The sequence below is a fragment of the Cavia porcellus genome, unplaced genomic scaffold, assembly GCF_034190915.1.
Source record: "Cavia porcellus strain 051 isolate PalLab524CR breed Dunkin Hartley unplaced genomic scaffold, mCavPor4.1 scaffold_40, whole genome shotgun sequence".
Taxonomy (NCBI): domain Eukaryota; kingdom Metazoa; phylum Chordata; class Mammalia; order Rodentia; family Caviidae; genus Cavia; species Cavia porcellus.
Genome location: NW_026947523.1, coordinates 7,301,381 through 7,314,734, shown reverse-complemented (window position 1 = coordinate 7,314,734; position 13,354 = coordinate 7,301,381). Strand labels below are relative to the sequence as shown.

At 50.0% G+C, this 13,354-nt stretch overlaps 1 protein-coding gene across 4 annotated transcripts; it reads left to right on the top strand.

Annotated features, from left to right (window-relative positions):
- The first annotated feature begins 2,650 nt into the window (after nt 1–2,650).
- LOC101787825 (histone acetyltransferase p300-like) lies at nt 2,651–12,358 on the top strand. 4 transcript variants are annotated; one of them, XM_063243820.1, is made up of 5 exons: nt 2,675–2,800; nt 3,248–3,367; nt 7,324–7,572; nt 7,926–8,561; nt 9,215–12,358. In XM_063243820.1, the coding sequence occupies exons 3-5, from the start codon at nt 7,429–7,431 to the stop codon at nt 9,653–9,655; spliced, it is 1,221 nt and encodes a 406-aa protein (XP_063099890.1). In that variant the 5' UTR covers nt 2,675–2,800; nt 3,248–3,367; nt 7,324–7,428; the 3' UTR covers nt 9,656–12,358. The 4 variants fall into 4 exon arrangements, with proteins under 4 accessions (XP_005003987.2, XP_063099890.1, XP_063099889.1 ...); XM_063243819.1 differs by having other exon boundaries at nt 3,248–3,433; XM_063243818.1 differs by having other exon boundaries at nt 3,248–3,563.
- Nucleotides 12,359–13,354: the final 996 nt, after the last annotated feature.

Genomic DNA, 13,354 nt, shown 5'->3' with positions numbered 1-13,354 from the left:
TCTGTGAGGATAAACAAGGCCACAGGAAAAGTAAAAACATCTTGCCCAGCCCCCACGCACATCAGCCCTCAGGAGAACAGCCTGTTTCTCTTCTCTTTCACAGTTCCCAGGGCTGAAAAAAGTGGCCTCTCTCAGGGTAGTAGCCGTGGGGGTGGGGGGAGGGGATGGCCACCTCTGCAGGCCTCTCTTATGCCAGTAAACACATTCCTCCAAGTGGACCTTGATGAGCACAGGCCAGCCGGCTTTATCCACCCAGGAATGACGTCACCATGGCAACCGCCATTGTTCAGAAACATACACTCTAGGTTCCTTTAACTGAGACTGCAAAATCCCTACTTACAGGACCCATGTTCCTTCCAGTAGGCTGCTAGGAGGTAGCCCTGTCAATAGGAAAGAGAAAAATTAGTATATATAACCTATACTCTCAAAATAATGTCAGTTAGAAAACCCAAAACAGCCAGCTGAAATTTTCAGAATGTAATCAACCCCATCCAACTACCTCCCAGATTTGACCCTGCCTAAAGGACTCCTCATAATTGGCGCAGCTCAAGCCAGGAAGAAACATTTTTAAAAATAATAATTACCATTTTGCTGCCATGGTAATGGGTGTTGCTAGGAAACAGTGGGAGTCAGAGAGGGGCAGATTCAACAAAGCACTGTGTCTTAAACTAAGAGCAACCATTCTGGACTCACTGGTAACGTATTTGTGTGGCAGAAGACAGGAAAGAAATCCAACTAAAATTTAGGGGGCCTCTCTCTCCGTGCAATTTCTAGGAGTCCTGTGCAGAAATGCAAGAGTACCCCATTAACATGAAGAATAATTAGCTGCACTCAACCCCTCCTGCAACCAATAGCACAAGGTCTAATGGGCCTGTTTGGACTTATGAGGTGTGACTCCACCTCCTTTAAGCAGTGAGTTAAGCCAAAGCAAGAGAAGCCTGAGGAACAGATCCAGGCTGTCCTGCAAGTTGCTCTGCCACTTGGCCATATGATCCAGCAGATTCAATGGCATTTGGGGTGGCAGTGGCAGATAGGGTGGTATTTGGAGCCTCTGTTAGGGCCCCACAGAGACACCCAAGTAGATGCCATTAGGATTTGGGAGCGTGGCTCTGCCATCATCGGCAAACAACTCTGTCTAAGAGGAACAGCTCCTGGCCTGCTGTGGGCCTTCATAGGAACTGAATGCTTGGTCGTGTAACTCCCAGTTACCATGCAGCCTCAACTGCCCATGTTGATCTATTCAACATTCCAAGCCTAGAGGCCAATGACTTTTTTTTTTTTTTCTTCTTGAGTTGTGTCCTATGATAGGCTGAGAGAGGAAGAGAATAGACGCTGGTGTACTTACGATCAACATGCTATATGGGCACCTTCTGAAAGTGAACAGCTGCAGCTCTATAGCTTGCAGGACAGTGGTAAACAAATATTTCTGCAGTGGCCAGATGTCAGTCAGTGCACCCGGTCACATATTTTGTTTGGATGAGACTGACTGTGACCTTTACAAACCTTTAGAGGTGTTTTGCTTTGTTTTGTTTTTACTGGTACCAGGGATCGAACTCATAACTGCACGCTTGCAAGGTAGGCGCTTATGCCGCTGAGCTAAATCCCCAACTCTGTTGTGATCCTAAATGGTGATTGTCAATTTAACTGGATTAAGAAACACCTAGCAAATTACTAAAGCACACCCTGGGTGTCTGTGGGTGTTGTCAGAGAGGATGGTGCACAGCCCAGCAAACTGAGGAGAGAAGCCTCCACCTGTCTGTGAGTTGCACCGTCTGGTAGGCTTGCAGTCTAGACAGAAAAATAGGGCAAGGAGGCAGGTGGACGGCATCCTGCATGGGAAAAGCACCATTCTGCTTGAGCAGGTGTGTCTTGCTTCACCATCGCCTCTGGACACCAGATTCCAGTTTCCTGGCCTATCAATGTGGACTCAACCCTGGAGCTCTCCATAGCGCTTCCAGACCTCCGTTTCAGACTGGTGATGCATCCATCCTTCTTCATCTTTTTTGTTCTGTGGCTTTCAACTTTTTGGACCGCGCAGCTCCTGGATTTTCTGGCTATGTAGACGCACACATACATTGTGTACTATCCTGCCTCTCGTCAAATTCCCTGGCATATATTTTTTCTATTGGTTGATCGTGGAACTCCCAGTTACCATGGGAGCTTACCATGGAAAGCTACAAGCAATATGCTTGGTAAGTTTATTGTGGAATTAACAATGACATCAAATTGAAAGTGCTTGCAAAGCACCGCTTATGTGATTATTAGTTTCCATCACTCCAGCTGCTTTCATGGAGGAGAAATTGTGCCTTCTCAGGCTTAAATCCTGTCTCTAACTCTTAACAGCTAATTAGAGACAAGAGTGTTCAGTTATCTCCACCTATCAAATTCTACCTAAATCTCTAACCCTGGTTCTCTCAGCCTAAAGAAACGCCCGGGGGCGATCCCAGCGCTGCCATTTAGTTATTACACAATGGGACAGTCAGTTTTCTCCTGGCTGCCTCGGCTGCCATTTTAGGAATAAGAACAGCGCAACAGTTTGAATAAAAAATGTCCCCCAAAGCTCATGCGTTCGGAGGTTGGGTTTTAAAACAGGTGACGAACAGCAAAGAAAGCTGATCTCACAGCCTCCGGCTAGGCTCCAGGGCGGGGCCAGAGACGGAAGTAGGTCACTGGGGGCGTGGCTTGAAGGGGGCGTGGCTCCTGCCTCTTCCTCTCGCGCGGCTTCCTGTCTGTCCGGGCTCGGAGCGGTTCTGCTCGCCATATTGTTTGCTTTCCAGTCAGCGGAGCACGAAGCGAAACCGTGAGTCAACATAAACCTCTCCTGCCTCGGGTTGTCCCTGTCAGGTGTACCTCGCCACGCCATGTCCTCAGTTGCGATAGTGGCCCTGGCAGCCCCGTTCCCTGCCACTCCCTCTCTTGTTTGCATCCAACCCCGGGGGGCTTCGAGGGCTCGCTCGGTCCCCGCCCAGTGTCCACTCGTTCCTGGTCCAAGACCGGGAGAGTCCGCTCCTTCGGCCCCACCCCATGGTCGGCTTGTGCGGGCGCCTAGTCAGCCGGGGGGGCGGTGGTGGCGATGGGGACTGGCGGCCCGGGCCGGGTGGGGGCGCGGCGGGGGGGCGGCGGGAGGGCGGCGCCTCCTCTCCTGAGCCCACGACCCCTCCTCTCGTCCCTCCTCGCCCCCTCTTCCCAGCCTCGTCCCCTCCTCTCCTCACCGCTCCTGTTCTCTTCGCTTTTCCCTTCCCGCCAGCGGACCCGGGGACACCGAGGCCGAGTCCCGCCTCACCTGTCGCGGAGGAGGCCCCGGGGCGCAGGCGGAGGCGGAGGCCGGCAGCATCCAGCCCGCCCGGTCGCCGCTGGAAAGCGCTGGGTCTGGCCCTGGGGTGACGTCGCAATCATCCTCGAGGTCCCCGGGGGACCCTGTCCCCGGAGCCCAGTGCGCACAACGGTGGATTATTTGGAGAAAAACGCCCACCCCGAACTCCATCCGGCTGAGGCCGGGTCACCCGGTCCCCGGGGGCTTTTATAAAACAGTCGAGGGAAGGCGACACGAAAATCGGTGCTAGGCGAGCATTTTTACCACCGAGTTACACACAGGCCCTTTTACGTACATTTTCAAATTTATTATGTGTGTTTGTTTCTTTTCCGAGATTGAACTCAGGACCTTTGCATTGAGCTGTATCCCCAACCCTTTGTACTTTTTTGAGGCAGGCTCAGTCAGGCTCTTTTGCCCTGACAGGCTGGAATATGCAACCCTCCTGCTTCACCCACCTAGAGTGCAGGGATTAAGGACCTATCACACTATATCGGGGTCAATTTATGTTCTTAAAACATAGGTAGAGAATTACCAGGATGGGCCAAGAAGAGAGTCTGGCAGCTGGAGGAAATGGGAAACCCAGAATTGGGAACTGATGGCCTGAATTTAAAGGGTGACAGTAGGGAGAGAAGTGGAAATACCTGAAATCAAGTCTGGAGAGGTGAAATGATTCCATGATGGACTGAACAGTGAAGGATAGAGAGAAATGGAAGTTCCTGAGTGGTTGGTAGAGCTATGCACACGAATGAAGAAACTAGCAGGAAAATAGGTTTGGGAAGGGGTGTGTTTTGCTGGGACAGGGGGGTCTTAGGTGTGAAATCATTGTCCAGACAGGGTACTCAGGCTCAGGATAAACATGGGCTGAAAGAGAATTTGCGGCACAAAGCTGGTATTCACAGCACTAAGAATGAAAGGCAGTGGCCAAGGGTATATAACTCATGTGAGAGGCTGTGAGTTCGATTCCATCACTTAAGGTTAAAGAGAAAAGAGGACTGAGACAGTGCGCTAGGGGCCTGGAAACACCTATGCTTAGAGACTTAAGAGAAAGAAGGAGGACCTGCCTAGGAGATAGGATTGGCCAGAGATGTAGGAAACAAAGAAAGACCTAAGAAAGGACATTGTTTCAAGCCTTCAATTATGCCAGAATTATCTGAGAGAACAGCACACACATAGCCCCATTGGAGGAAGTGCGTGTGAACATGGCACAGCAGTGTCAGTGGGATTGGGCAGATGACGAAGCTGTCGTGGAGGCAGTACGTGTGGACAGGTCTCTCCAGAGGATGGCTGATGGTGACATGGCACAGGAGCAGTGGTTAGAGGAGCGAGTACAGGGATTTGTGTACTGTTGATGCACAGCCCCTCATTTGTACTTTTAGGAATGAAATAATAGTGACAGGTCAAGGATCTCAGAAGAGCTGGATGTGGTGACACACTTCTGTAATCCCAGCTACATAAGAGGCCAAGACAACAGGATAGAAAGCTCAAGGCCAGCCTGGATATCAGCGAGTTCCCAACTCAAGAAAATGAAAATAATGAGGCTGGGGACTTGGCCCAGTGGTAGAGTGTTTGCCTAGCATGGGCCAGAAAGCCTATACCGACCAGAGAGACAGAAATTGAGGAAAAAGCTAAAACTATAGCCAGTTATCTGTAGTTTATAAGGCTTTCAGTTTTGTAATCTTTTGTCTGTTTTCTCAGGCTCTTTGACTACCTTTAGTATTTTGTTTTTTTAACCAAGCTCCTTAAAACTCCACTGACCATGCCAGCTTGCTGTGATGGGATAAGACTGTTGGCCCTCATTCAGAAACCTATTAGAAAGTAGAAAGAAATGCAGAAAAATTATAATTTCACATGTGTAGGCTTATAACCCAGTCTTAAGTTAGAGCTTTGAGTTCCTTTATGTTTTTTTGTAGGTAGTCTAGGAATATAATTGAAAGGATTTTCCCCTTCAATATCATAATTGCTGAGATGAATGCCATGACACTTGAATAATTCCTATCAATATTACTTTAATGTCACAGTTGAACTCTTTGTTCTCAGATATATCTTAAGTTATTCAAGAAGTGACAGTTCTGGGGCTGGGATTTAGCTCGGGGGCATAAGCGCCTGCCTTGCAAGCAGGTGGTCGTGAGTTCGAAGGAAAAAGACCAAAAGGAAAAAAAAGTGACAGTTCTGTACAGAGGCCTGAAGGCTTGGCTTTAACTACGGAATTGCAACTTAATTGGTTAAGCTATTTAGGAAAGAAGTAAGTATGCAAAAAGACTGTCCTGGAGGGGAATTTGTTACCATGGCACTTAACCTTAGGGACATTCAAAGCATCTTCTCTTAAAGTCCCCTCTGCCTTTGATCCTCTGGTTGAGCACTGATGTGTTTAACAAAGTACCTGAGCTACCAGAGGTCTTACACCATGACTGCTGCTCAGCTGGTAAAACAGATTAAAGAGTTCAGTGGCAGCCACACTACATAGATGATGAATATTAATATTGAATAGTTACAAGCTCTTTCATACAAAATTTAATGCAACATTCCAGCATTCTGGGAGCACTGAGAAAAGGTCCTAAGAGTGTATTGTGATGACTTTGATTTCCGTGGTAAACACATTCATAGCTTCCATCTTAGCTCGAGTCATAGGCTGTGGAGGTCAGTTATAAAGTCAGACATTTGCTTTGCTATAGGGTAACACCACAATGAATGTGCCTGCTCTGAAGTGTTCCTGTTAAGGTGCACAGATACCTTTTCAGTCTTCCCACAGTGTTCGAATGCATGGTTCTTCAGTAGTGGATACAAGACAGTTTCACAGATGCTCCTGATGGGGGTGGGGGTGATTGCTTGCTGGGAATTGAGTTCAGGACTTTTGCACTGAGCCACATCCCTCTCTTCCGCTCATTTTTAATTTTAAGACAGGTTCTCACTAAGTTTCTGAGGCTAGACTTGAATGTGGAATTTTCCTGCCTCAGTCTCCCAGAGTGCTGAGATTACAGGTCTGAGCCACCAGGCCCAACTAAATTCCTGATTTCTTGAGATGATGTTTTGCATTTTATTAGTTCAATAAGAATTTATCGTTTTCTATAACACCAGCTTCTTGTTACACCCTTTATACTAAGGCTTCTGGGAACTTGCAAACCTAATGAACAAAACTTATTACCGTAGCAAAGCATTAGGGAGATAATGGCTTTTATCACTCCCAAGCCCACTAACTATTGTAAAATTGCAAACCTATTAGGAATGCTGCACAGGAGAAACTACAATTTCCCATGGTTTCTTTTTTTAATCTCTATTTTAACAAATACCTTCTCAGAAAAAAAATACATGCTGTGCATAACCACTTCATGGTTTGGAACTCAGGAAGTATGACCTTAATCCAGAACCATCATCTAAAGTCTGGTCCTTAGGGTCCATCTAGTCAGGATTGATGAGCCCTGTTGAACTGCTGTTCTGTTTTTGAAAAGAGCCCTTTCTTAAATGACATGAGCATTTTGTTGATGAGTCCAAAGCCACTGTTTCTTTTGTACAATGTTTCTACTTAGATTTGTCCAGTTGGTTTCTTGTATTTAGGCTGTATGGGTTACATCTTACACTGTCTTTTTTTTTTTTTTTTTTAGACAGAATGGGTACTGGGAATATATTGAGTCAGAGTAGTGATAAACTAGATGTGGTGATACTTACCTATAGTCCTAGGACTTTGAGAGGCTGTATGAGGAGGACCCCAAGTTTGAGCCAACCTGGGGAATTTACCAATTTAGTAAGGCCTTGTCAAAAGGGTTTGGGGATATAGCTCAGTGTGAAGGCCTTGGGTCACTTCTCAGTATCTATCTCTGTGTTGTGTGTAGTCTCTCTCTCTCTCTCTCTCTCTCTCTCTCTCTCTCTCTCTGTCATACACAAACATAGGAGAGAGCAGCAGGAGGTATACTGTAAACTTCCCTGGATCCATGTGCTGTGCACCTCCCCCGCCCAACTCCTTTTTGCCTCCGAGGCCCTGTAGTCCAGGGTCAGAGTGAGCCTCTCTTCTGCAGGTCTGCTTTGTGATCTGCCTGCCTCATTGCTGGCCTGCTGCCAACTGCCTGCCTCCATCAGGGACCCTGACCATCTCCTCCCCTGTGATCTGATCTGTGGTCAGGATGAGTTCCTCCCCTTCAGAAGAGGCAAGTGCCTGGAGTTCCCTTCACTCTGACGAGCCCAGTGACTCCATCTACCGGTTTGTCTACACCTGCACTGAGTGCAAGGAACAAGTGGACACACACTGGCGCTGCACAGTCTGCCAGGTAGGCACCAGGTTCCAGGAAGGAGGGGGCAGGCCCAGGGGATCTCCATCATCTGAAGGGTGACACACCAACATGTCATACAGGCCACTGAGACGAAACAGCTTGGTCTTACGTTGAGTGGCAGAGTTGAAGATGCTACTTTTGTTCTGTTAAAAGGAGATTTCTCAGCCCAGCGTGGTTGTACTTGCCTGTTCCCCCAGCACACAATTGGTTGAAGCAGAAAGATCTTGACTTTGAGGCTAGCCTGGGCTACAGGGTGAAAACCTCTATCCAAAAAAAGGCCACATTCCTAACCCAACCTTTGGAATGAGGAGGTTTTGAGAGTTACCTGTGTCACCTGTCTTGTTCCACAGGAGTATATCCTGTGTGTCTCCTGCTATCCCAAGAACAGCCATGACCACCCGATGGAGAAACTGGGTCTTGGCCTGGATGATGAGAGCAGCAAGGAGCTGGGTGGGGCCTCGCAGAACCCAGGAGAGTCTTGCTGCCTGAGCATCCAGCGCAACATCCAGTCCCTGCTCCACGCCTGCCAGTGCCGCAACACCAACTGCTCCCTGCCCTCCTGCAAGAAGATGAAGCGGGTCATCCAGCACACCAAGGGCTGCAAGCGGAAGAACAGCGCTGGGTGCGCCGTCTGCAAGCAGCTTGTTGCCCTCTGCTGGTACCATGCCAGGAACTGCCCAGAAGACAACAGGTGCTTCGTGCCCTACTGCTTTACCATCAAGCAGAAGCTCCAGCAGCCGCAGCTGCAGCTCCGCATCCAGCAGGCCCTGATGCTGCGCAGGATGACAGCCAGCACTGATCCAGACCCTCTGGTCCCCTGCGATCTGAATGACGCTCAGGAGGTGGGGATGAGCACCCGAGGCTTTCATGCCGAGCCCAATGGCCCACCCGCTGTGTTGCGGAGGAGCAGCACCCGCAATGTCCCCTACACCTGTAACGAGTGCAGACAGGACGTGGAGACTCGCTGGCGCTGCACTGTCTGTGAGGTAGGTGGCTCATCAGAGAAAAGCGGTGGTGGACCTGGGAGTCTGGGGCCATGTGATGCGTCAACAGTCCAGTATGATGGTGGCTGATGGGAGGGAGAGTTACCTGTGTGTCTCCTGCTATCCCAAGAACAGCCATGACCACCTGATGAGGAAACTGGGTCTTGGCCTGGATGATGAGAGCAGCAAGGAGCTGGGTGGGGCCTCACAGAACCCAGGAGAGTCCTCTCTCCTTAACGTGTTTGAGTTCTAGAGCGGGACAGGCTAGTCAAAGCTTTCAAACAGCGCTTTTTCACCAGGAATGGTGGTTAACACCTGAAATCCCAGCACTCAGGAGGCTCAGGCAGGAGGATCATTGTGAGTTTGAGGCCAGTCTGGGCTACATAATGAGTTCAAGGCCAAAAATGCATAACGAAACCTTGTCTCAAAAAACGAAGCAACAAAAGAAAAGCACTTTCTTTCACGCAGAGTCTTTAAAATGCTTTTCGTGGGGCTGGGGATTTAGCTCAGCGGCATAAGCGCCTGCCTTGCAAGCAGGCAGTTGTGAGTTCGATCCCTGGTACCGATAAAAAAGAAAAAGACAAAAAAAAAAAAAAAAAATGCTTTTCGTGATTAAGTCTTGAGAGTTGACCTATGGTTCCGTGTTCTTTCCCCAGGAGTATGTCTTGTGTGTCCCCTGCTATCACACTAAAAACCACAACCACAAGATGGAGAAAGTAGGTCCTGGCATAGATGGTGAGAGCAGCAACCAGCAGGCTGGGGCCATCCAGAACCCGAGAGACATCCACCGCCAGAGGATCCAGCGCAGCATCCAGTCCCTGATCCATGCCCGCCAGTGCCGCGATGGCAGCTGCTCCCTGCCAACCTGCAAGAAGATGAAGAGAGTTGTAGAGCATACCAAAAACTGCAGGCGAAAGGCGATTGGTGGGTGCCCCGTCTGTAGGCAGCTCATTGCCCTCTGCTGCTACCATGCCAAGCGGTGCCAGGAGAACAACTGTCCTGTGCCGTTCTGCTTCAGAATCAAGCAAAAGCTTCGGCAACAGCGGCTGCAGCGCCAGCGGTCCAGGATGGTGCGCAGGAGGATGGCCAGCATGTAGCTTCCCCGGGTAGTGGGCCAGCAACAGGGCCTGCCCTCCCCAACCCCTGCCTCTCCACCCACTCCACCCTCGCCAACCACAAAACAGCAAAAACCCCATAGATGCCCATCTCACCCCTTCCAGAAACATCCTGGTGACCCTGCAAGCTCTACACAGACTGCTTAGCCACCCCTGCCAGGGTCCCATCTACAGCAGCAGGAATGGCAGCACAGATTCAGAGAGCAGCCAAGACACTGTGTAAATTATACAGAGGCCAGTGTAGCACCAGGTGCCCCAGGTGACGCACCCATGGGTATAATCCACTCCCAAACCCACCCCACCCCCAACCAAAAGTCCCAGGGGGCATCTGGAGCCCAGGGATGGGGCCCAGAGTGATGGAGCAGCAGCTCCTCTGGGCCCAAGGAGGACTGCCTCAGCCCTAGCAGCTCCAGTGTGGGGTGCCAAAGCTGGCTGTGATGTCAGTGGCCCCACAGCCAATGGGCCAGCCAGGCCCTGTCTCAATAAGCCTTATAAAAGCTGCAGACTCTTGGGCCTCCTTGTGCTCCCCTACAGCAGCAACCCTTGTGCCCACCCCCAAGCTGTTGGGTGCGTTCATACAACATCAGGCTGCCAAGTGTACCAGTGCATCCCCAGCTTCTCACTGGACAGCCTGGCATGGGCCAGGGACAGCCAAGGCTGCAGCCACCAGCCATGCAGAGGGTCCACTCCAATGAAGCCACACAGAACACGGATGCCACACAGGTAGGCGTGCAGAGGGCTGGCCTGGCCCAGCAGCAGCTCCAGGTGCCTATGGGAGGGATGAGTCCCTAGGCACAGCCAGTGAACATGAATCTGGGCAGTGTGTCTTCCCAGTTCTGGGACATGACACTACAGCAAGAGATGCAACAGTACATGCAACAAAGGAATGTGGGACAGATGGACCAGCTCTCCCAGCCCTTGGGAGCAGGAGCCAGTCTGCAGGCCTGTCAACGACTCCTCCAGCAGCAGGTGGGATCCCCTGCTTAGTCCAACCTTAAGAACCCTCAAAGCAGGCCCACCCTCTAGCCTTCCAAGGCAATCCCGTTTTCTTCCTAATATAGTGTGTTCCCCCATCCTGTCCCTTCTCCATGGCTGTGGTGCCAGCCCCACCCCTGAGGATGCAGCCTCAGCCTTCTCCATATCCATACTGTGTTTCCCTACAGAACTGTCCCCCACATTCTGGACTGGCTGCTGCCCAGACTGCCAACCCTGTGGAGCAAGGGCAATTTTGCCAGCCCAGACTAGAATCCGACACGCTCAGCTCGCTAGCCGTCCAGGCACGGCAAACCATGGTGCAAGCACCGTGGACTTGGGACTCAGCACCGATAGCTCAGATTGAATTCAGATCTCTCACAAAGTACACCAGATATATAACAGACACCTGGTAGTATTTTGGGAGCAGAAAAAATTATTTTCTCTTAGGCTTTTTGAACTGAATGAAGTTTTTTGGAATCTTTCTTAGCCTATGAAACAGTTTTTCCTTAGAACACCTAAGAACTGTGCAGTAGTCGTTCGTGGAGGTTGTTTTTGATTTGGTTCCATTTCATTTGCAGTATTGGGAATGAACCCAGGGCCTTTGCACTGAGCCCAGCCCAGTTAGAATCATTTCTTTTGTAGCCAGGTTTCAGTAAGTCACAGAAGTTTCCTAAGCTGGGCTTGAACTTGAGATCATCCTCCCTCAGCATCCCAGATGCTGGGATTCAGGCGTGGGCTGCTGTGCCCAGGACCTTTTGTGGTGGGAAACACGTGCCAGGTGAGCTGAGGGAGGGAAGGGCACTAAGAAAAGACTGCACTGGCTGCGTCCCCAGCCTGCCATCCCTGTGCTCGGGGAAGGAGGCCAGGCCAAAGGCCCCAGCGCTCCTGCCTTGCACCTCTGATAGGTTTTATTATTTTTTTTTTAATTAAGGAAAATGTGTAACATGAGTAGTTACTATTTACTGGTTCAGAAGGTGGGAATTTTTCCTTATTCACTTTATGGAACAATTTTTAAAATTCTAAAACCAAAGTACAGCAGGGGTTAATGTTACTAAAAAGTATGTTCCACATACATAAACATTAAAATAGTAGTTTCTCCCTTGAGTGCTAAAATACTCATTTTTAAAATTTTTTGGTGAGATGTTCTGGGGGAAAAATTTTCCCTTTTCCCCTGACTCAACTTTTGTGCTCCAGAAAATTTTCTATAAATCTCAACATAAAACTACAAGCGTTAAAATAATTTGCGGATATGGAAAAGAAAATGACTTTTTCAAAAGAGGAACAAATTGCTAAATTGGTGTATTATAAATGGTGGGTTTTGTTTTGTTGGTATGGAGAATCAAACTTGGCACCTTGCAGTTGCCAGGCAGACACTTGTGCCACTGAGCTATGTCCTCGGCCCCCAAAATTGTGGTTTCTTAAAGGAAAATGTTTGTCATTTATACATATCATAAAGGAAAAAATGAGGAAGCAGTCATCCAGAGGGATGATTGGACCAGGCAAGGTCTCCCTGGGGGTTTTCTTTCAGTTCTTCTGCCACACAGTCTTGCTTTCTGTAAAACTTGAAAATCTCGCTTTGTGTAAAACTCTCAAGTGTTGTAAATCTTGCAATTAAAGTTGATTACTTGTAGATACAAGCTTGGGATTGCTGTATAGCCTGTCCAGTTTGCTTTCTTATTACTCGTTGTTCAATAAACTGTGAGACTCGGAGGCTCTGGCTCCCTTCTTCAGGAGCGCCTTGATCCCTTTGGCTCTTTTCGGCTGGAGTGAGAGCACCTACTCAGGAGCGGGGGGCGGGGCTGCAGGAACCACCCAGATGTCCAGGTGAAAGTGACAGCAGCCTGTACACACTTTGGCATAGAACCTCAATCATCCTGTCCCTGTCACCAGGAGCTCCTTGGCACCCAGCACTGAGGTCATGCCATGGTGTTATACTTCGTCACTAAGGGAGCTGGGGAAGGAAAAGGTGGGCACAGAGCTCCTAGGCAGCCAAGATGAGCTCATGTCCCTGCGTGTGTGTGCACAGCCAGCTCCCTGGTCCCCTCTAGGGAGCACTGCCGACTCCCAGCAAGGTTCAGAGTCATGGTGCTGCCACCCCATGCCCTATCCTTCTCACCCACAGTATGTACGGGGAGCATGGGTCCGTGCCCAAGACCAGGCCTGAACGTAGCCCTGCCCTGAGCTGCCAGCTGCGCCCTCCAGTCGGCCAGGTCTAGAGCACAATGAGGTTTAGGCGAGACAAAGGCAGCTCCGCGGCGGCGCTGAGTGACAGGGATGCAGAAGGCGCGGGAGAGACCTAGCTGGTGGGGGCCTCAGAAGGCAGCTGTTAGGGAGAGGTGGCGAGGAGAGATCTGCTCGGCCCAGGACGAGAAGGCCCTGAGCTAGCGGGGTGCAGGGAGCAGCTGCAGGTGCGCTGGGCAGAGCCCTCGGGAAGGGCGCGGGGAGCGCCTGTGCCCTACAAACTGCGGCACCGCGCCCTGGACTTGGGGGCCAGGACAGACCTGAGAAGAATGAAAAACAGGCCAGGTGTCTAACTGCTGTGACAACTGGATTCTGGAAGGGACGGCTGGGAGGCAGTAGTACCCTGGGTGCTTTACTGACTTAGCTTACAGCATCCTCAGTAAAAGCCCAGTTTGACAAATGAGAAACAAGTTGATAGGAATGAATGACTTGCTCAGGACGGCTGGGTGGGGTAGGGCAGGTCTG

Excerpts from the sequence above, each read along its gene's own strand:
- LOC101787825 (XM_005003930.4), top strand. The coding sequence starts at position 7,429 with ATGAGTTCCTCCCCTTCAGAAGAGGCAAGTGCCTGGAGTTCCCTTCAC. Across the intron at positions 7,573-7,925 it reads GGCGCTGCACAGTCTGCCAG|GAGTATATCCTGTGTGTCTC; the intron begins GTAGGCACCAGG and ends CTTGTTCCACAG. Across the intron at positions 8,562-9,214 it reads GGCGCTGCACTGTCTGTGAG|GAGTATGTCTTGTGTGTCCC; the intron begins GTAGGTGGCTCA and ends TTCTTTCCCCAG.